Source organism: Juglans microcarpa x Juglans regia, chromosome 6D (assembly GCF_004785595.1).
Source record: "Juglans microcarpa x Juglans regia isolate MS1-56 chromosome 6D, Jm3101_v1.0, whole genome shotgun sequence".
Classification (NCBI taxonomy): Eukaryota; Viridiplantae; Streptophyta; class Magnoliopsida; order Fagales; family Juglandaceae; genus Juglans; species Juglans microcarpa x Juglans regia.
The window spans coordinates 6,973,230-6,979,636 of record NC_054604.1 but is presented as its reverse complement, the minus strand read 5'-3'; the positions used below and the strand labels follow the sequence as shown (position 1 = coordinate 6,979,636).

Here is a 6,407-nt window from a genome sequence, read left to right as displayed (position 1 = left end):
TCTTGCTGCCACAACAAGGTTTGTCAAATGTATTGGACATGAAGGTATTTGATGATTCTTTTGCACCAGCAAGAGAAGATGAAGAGAAGGCACATAGTGCCATTTTGTTGTCATTATCAGATGGAGTTTTGATGGAGGTTGTTGATGAGGAGACTACTGCTGGTCTTTGGGCTAAACTTGAGAGTTTGTATATGAAGAAATCTCTCACCAACCGTTTGTATATGAAGCAACGGTTATGCACGCTCAAAATGAGGGAAGATACTCCTATCTCTGAACACTTAGATGAATTTAATAAGATTATTATAGATTTGAGGAATATTGACATTAAACTTGAAGAAGAGGATCAAACCTTAATTGTTCTGTGTTCTTTGCCTATATCATTTGATAATTTCATGAATTCAATGTTGTATGGTAGAGATCTTAGCAGATGTTAAATCTGTTTTGAATTCTAAGGAATTGATAACTAAATTGAATTTAAAGGGGACAGATAATCAAGCCAGTAGTTTGTTTGTTAATGGTTCCTCTAGCAGGGGTAGATTAAGTGAGAGAAGTTCAAAGAAGAATAGGGGTAAATCCAGAGGCAGTTCACAATCGAAATTTAACAAGAAAAATGTTAAATGTCATTACTGTCATAAATTTTCATTACAAAAATAAGTGTCCCAAACTGAAACAAAAAAAAAAAAAAAAAAAAAAAAAAAAAAAAAAGAGAGGAAGGCACTAGTTCCTTTAATGTTGTTAGCATTACTGATGAAAAGTCTAACAGCTTAGATATTGAGTTAGCAAGTAACGGCTCAAATAGTCGCTATGGTGACAAGTGGACATGGACTCAGCTTGTACTTTCCATATGTGTCCTAAGAGAGACTGGTTCATTACCTATGAGCTAGTCAACGGTGGTTCTGTTTTGATGGGAAATGATATGGCGTGTAAAATTGTTAGGATTGGTTCAGATAGGATTAAGATGTTTGATGGATTGTCAGGACATTGTCTAACGTTCGACACATCCCAGATTTGAAGAAAAATCTTATTTCCTTGGGCACTATTGATTCTTTGGATTTTCGGTACACCGGTAAAGGTGGAGCTATTAGAGTCAATAAGGGCTCCCTGATTGTAATGAAAGGAGATAAGACAGATGATCTTTATTTCCTTCAGGACAGTACAATGACAGGTGCAGCTGCAATTGCAGTGTCTGTTTCAGATAATTTAGACTCAGATATTACCCGTTTATGACACATGCGTTTGGGTCACATAAGTGAAAATGGGATATCTATTCTGAGTAAGCAGGATTTGTTATGTGATCAAAAGATAGGGAAAGTTGAATTTTTTGAACATTGTGTATTTGGAAAACAATGCAGGGTTCAGTTTACTACAAGGGTTCACAGAACTAAAAGTACTGTGAATTATATTCATTCTAATCTCTGAGGTCTATCTTCTGTTCCATCGAAAGGTGGAGCTTAGTATTTGCTCACTTTTATTGATGATTACTCTAGAAAGATTTGGGTTTATTTTCTGAAACAAAAGAGTAATGTGTTTGCTAACTTTAAACAATGGAAGATTTTGATTGAAAATCAAACAAGCCAGAAGGTTAAGCGACTCTGAACCGACAATAGTATGGAATTTTGCGGAGGTGATTTTGATGGATTATGTAAAGATGAAGGCATTGTGAGGTATTGCACAGCGAGACATACTCAACAATAAAAGGAGGTATCTGAGCGGATGAATATGACTCTCTTGGAGAAAGCCCACAGTATGCTCTCAAATTCCAGCTTGTCTAAAGATTTCTAGGTTGAAGCCGTCAACACAGCTTACTATTTAGTTAACCGGTCTCCAGCCACAGCTATTGGTTTAAAAACTCCAAATGAGGTATGGTCTAGTACTCCCTCTAATTACTCAAATTTGAAAATTTTTAGTTGTCCTGTATATTTCCATGTTAATGATAGAAAACTTGAGTCAAGGGCAAAGAAGAGCATATTCTTTGGATATGCCAGTGGAGTGAAAGGATTTAGGTTATGGTACACTAATCCTAAATCACCCAAGTTTGTAATTAGCAGGGATGTTGTATTTGATAAACAATCCATGCTTAATCCGAGAAAGGAGTTTACTTTGTTTACAGGTGAAAAACACGATAATGGAAAGAAGGTGGAGTTACAGGTTGAAGCTTCACAAGGGTTGCCGGGTGGCACACAAGATCGTGCTATTACTGATGAGCATGATCTTGACTTTGATGATGGCGCACAGGGTGAGCAAGACTAGGGCATTGCTACTGGTAGATAGAGGAGGCAGATTAGGTCACCTTAAAGATATGCTCATGCAAACATGGTGATGTATGCACTTACTGCAGTAGAGAACATAGATGGTCAGGAGCCTTCCAATTATTTAGAAGTTGTTGAAAGTAAGGATTCTGCACAATGATGCACAATGATGATAGAGGAGATTGAGTCTCTTTATAAGAACCAAACTTGAGATTTTGTTAAGTTTCCTAAGAAGACGAAAATTGTTGGTTGCAAATGGGTCTTTAAAAGAAAGAAGGGAATCCAGGGTGTTACAAATGCAAGGTATAAGGTACGCTTAGCTGCAAAAAGCTACAGACAGAGAGAAGTCATCGATTTCAATGAAGTTTTCTCTTTAGTTGTGAAACATAGTTCAATCAGGGTGTTGCTTGCTATGGTGGCAGCGTATGACCTAGAACTTCAGCAACTTGATGTTAAAATAGCGTTCCTGCATGATGAGCTTGAAGAGATCATTTACATGCATTAGCCGAAGGGATTCATTGTTCAAGGAAAGGATTATCATGTGTGCAGATTGAATAAATCATTGTATGGTTTGAAGCAATCTCTGAGGCAATGGAATAAATGTTTTGATTCTTTTATGATAGATTATGGTTATTTGAAGAGTAGCTATGATAGCTGTGTTTATCACAGTCAGTTAGTTATCTAATGAGTTTTTCATTTATTTGCTACTTTATGTTGATGATATGTTTATTGCTGCTAAAAGCATATTTGACATTAGCTTGTTGAAAACCTAACTCAGAAATGAGTTTGAAATGAAAAACTTAGGTATTGCAAAGAAGATTTTGGGGATAGAGATCCAAAGAGATAGGAAAGTTGAAAAGTTGTACTTGTCCCAGGGAAAGTACATTGAGAAAGTTCTTCAAAGATTTGGAATGTCTAATTCCAAACCAGAAGTACACTACTTGTTACACATTTTAAACTTTCAACATCCATATCTCCTTAGATAGACGAGGAGGAACGGTTCATGGCTAGGTTCCTTATTCCAGATTAGTTGGCAGTATTATGTACCCAATAGTTTGTACTCGTCTAGATATTTCACAGACAGTGAGTGTTGTTAGCAGATACATGGCTAATCTGGGTAGAGCTCATTGGCAGACTATGAAATGGATACTCAGGTATTTGAGAGGTACTCCGAATCTTGGTTTAATTTTTTATAGAGAAACTGACTGCAATTCGAGGGTGGTTGGTTATTTTGATGCTGATTATGATGGGGATTTAGATAAAAGAAAATCATTGACATGGTATGTTTTCACTTTGTGTGGTTATGCTATTAGTTGGAAAGCAATACTACAATCTACTATTGCTTTATCAAATATAGAAGCAGATTATATGGCAGCAGCCAAGGCTGTTAAGGAAGCTATTTGGTTGAAAGGTCTGATCAGTGATTTGGGACTACAACATGATGCACTTTTAGTGTTTTGTGACAGCTAGTGTGCAATACATATTGATGTCAAGTCTCATTTTCTTGGGAAAATTGTTACAGATGGTGTTTTAGAAATTCAGAAGATTTCTACTACTGAGAATACAACAGATATGATGACAAAACCAGTTCCAATATATAAGTTCAAAATTTTTTTAGACTTGATTGGTGTTCGAGGTATGTGATTCCCTTAGGGGATTTGATAGAGGAGGTCGGTTCTTTGATTAATGGATTCTTGTTAGGTTTGGTAGAATTCAAGCCAATGTGGAGATTTATTGAGAGGTGGCTTGAATCCTGTTGAAAAAGTGCCTCTACAGATTGTTCGCTCGAGTGGTGTCTTTGCCACTCGAGCAAAGCCTCACCCAGAGAGTTCGCTTATCAACTACTCATCAGTGAGCTCAAGCTGGACATAACCCGAGAGTTTGCTCGACACCCGCTCAACACTCAGCTCTAGTGGGATGGCAATCAGAGAGTTCGCTCATCAGTTGCTCGACACTCGGCTTAAGAGGTATGGCAACCAGATAGTTCGCTCGACACCCACTCGACACTCAGATCGAACGGGATGGCAACCCTAACGTTCACTTGAGCGAATGTTCGTAATTTAGGGTTTGCGTCGTTTCAGTATAAATACGAATGTTTCAACATTAATTTATGATATTCTTACCTTTTGCGGCTGCCAAAACTTATATATAGAGAGTGTTATTTTCTTGTGATATTCCCACGTGTGTATCCTAATAATATCTATTTTATAATAATCATAAAAATTGTACAATTTGATGCACTATCCAGTGTAGCTTAAATTTATATAATATTTCAATAATAAAATAATGGACCAAATTAATTTGTTCAGTTTGCCTAAACTAAATTAATGTAAATTATATAAGCAAATTAAAAATTTAATTATCCGAGCCCTCTCAAAACCCGGGCCATTGGAGTAGCTCGCCCCCGCCCCAGCATGGGAGGAAGGGGCAGTACTTCTCAATTGCCACGAAGGCCCCGACACGTCTTGGACGAACTCCAAGGAAGGACCTGCCCCAGGGGCTTCTTGAACATCAGCCTCCACCTCCTTGGGCTACATGGATCCTTCGGATACAGTGGGACCCGAGGAGGGTTCTTCAGTCGTCATGGGCCCTTCTCTAGTTAAGGGCCCTTCGTCAATCACGGGTTGGACTTCCCACTCGGCCGAGCTCGACTCACCTGCCGAAAGAATTTGCGGGGACGCCCCCTCTTGAGAGGAAGATAGGAGTCCAACTCCGCCTCCGGAGAGGAACATGTGGAAGGCGACGAGATCGACACACGATCGTCACTTAACTCCACGATGAAGGGGGAGCTCGGGCTTGCCTCCTCCCTATCATCAGGCCTCGGGACTGCAAAGGAGGAGGAGGGAGTCTCTACCCCAACACTTGGCGAAATGGAAGGAGCAACATCTTCCCGACCAATGGTCTTTGGGACAGGAGAAGAGACCAGGGACCCCATTGTGGCCAATGTAGGAACAGGCAGATGACCTCCTGCGTGAGTGTCTCCTCGAAGGAGACAAAAGACTCCACAACTGGGGGCCCCTGGGGAAAAGGTTTGATGAAGGTGTTGAAGAAGGCGGCCTAGAGAATGTTGTCATCTTCCTCATCCTCGATGACAAATTTCTGTGGGATGGACAATGAGGCGACCGTCGAGCATTCCCCCCTCCACTGTGAAAAAGTAATACTTCCCCAAGTAGGGGGAACTAGGATCATTGGGCACTCGAGCCGCACACGCTGGGACCGCTCAGCCTCACTCCTTGACCCCCTGTGGGGAGAAGGGAGTCTGGTCCCTCTGGCTTCACTCCAGGAAGTACCCTCTCTACTCCAGGACCCCCCAGCCTTGCTTTGGGGAACCCCACCAGCTTTGTTGCGACCCACCTTTGGTCGTTTCCCCCTGCTGCCAGCCTCGAGAGGGTTAGAGTGACGCTTCCAACCCCTAGGTGATGAGGGGTCACTCAAGAAGTCTCGACCAAGAATGAGAGGTCGGGAATGGTCAGGTAAATTTTGATGTTGACGTCAGAATGAGGGTGGGCCAATACCCAGGATAGCACTGTCGCTAGCCTGGCCTCCTCCTTCCTAGACAGATTGACAGACAGGCTCTTGGAGAGAGGGACGTACGACCAGATGGCCTACTCCTGGTGGACCTCTGACCTCTTCCCTCTCGGGGTACTCACGTCCTGAGCCAGAGACAAATAAGAACTTTTGAGACCAATTATTGATGTGCGAGTGGCGCGACTTAAGGTTGGCGATGCGTCTCCCGGTCGTGCGAGCTTGGAAACTGCACAAGCTTCTGTCAAGGCGTAGCATGCGATACACAGACAAGAACTCCCGAGTTGTTAGGTCTAGGTACTCCTCAAGACCGGAGCTGATTACCCTCTAGTAGATGATGTAACTGGCCACCAGGAGTCGCCAGGCGTTTGGATGGAGTTGCGCAAAGGCCAACCCTAGAAAGTTGAGAATGTCGCGGATCGGGCGGCAGAACGGGAGGTGAAGCCCATTCGCAAACATGAGGGGGTAGAGTGTCATGTGGGTCGCCATTCCGTTAGAGTCCAAGGCGGGCACTCGACCTCCCTGGAAGCTCCAGAATCGCCAACGCAGGGATGCTATACTTCGCCCTAAATCACTAAGAAAATCAATGATCGAATCTCCTCTTCCCATGTATTAAAAAAAAAAAAGTGTAGT

General features: G+C 41.8%; 1 protein-coding gene across 1 annotated transcript; it reads left to right on the top strand.

Moving 5' to 3' along the window:
* The first annotated feature begins 3,353 nt into the window (after positions 1 to 3,353).
* Positions 3,354 to 3,719, top strand: LOC121235346 (secreted RxLR effector protein 161-like). Its single transcript, XM_041131695.1, has one exon. The coding sequence runs from the start codon at positions 3,354 to 3,356 to the stop codon at positions 3,717 to 3,719; it is 366 nt and encodes a 121-aa protein (XP_040987629.1).
* Positions 3,720 to 6,407: the final 2,688 nt, after the last annotated feature.

What these genes read in the sequence shown, in the direction of transcription:
- LOC121235346 (XM_041131695.1), top strand. Translation starts at nt 3,354, where the DNA reads ATGGCTAATCTGGGTAGAGCTCATTGGCAGACTATGAAATGGATACTC.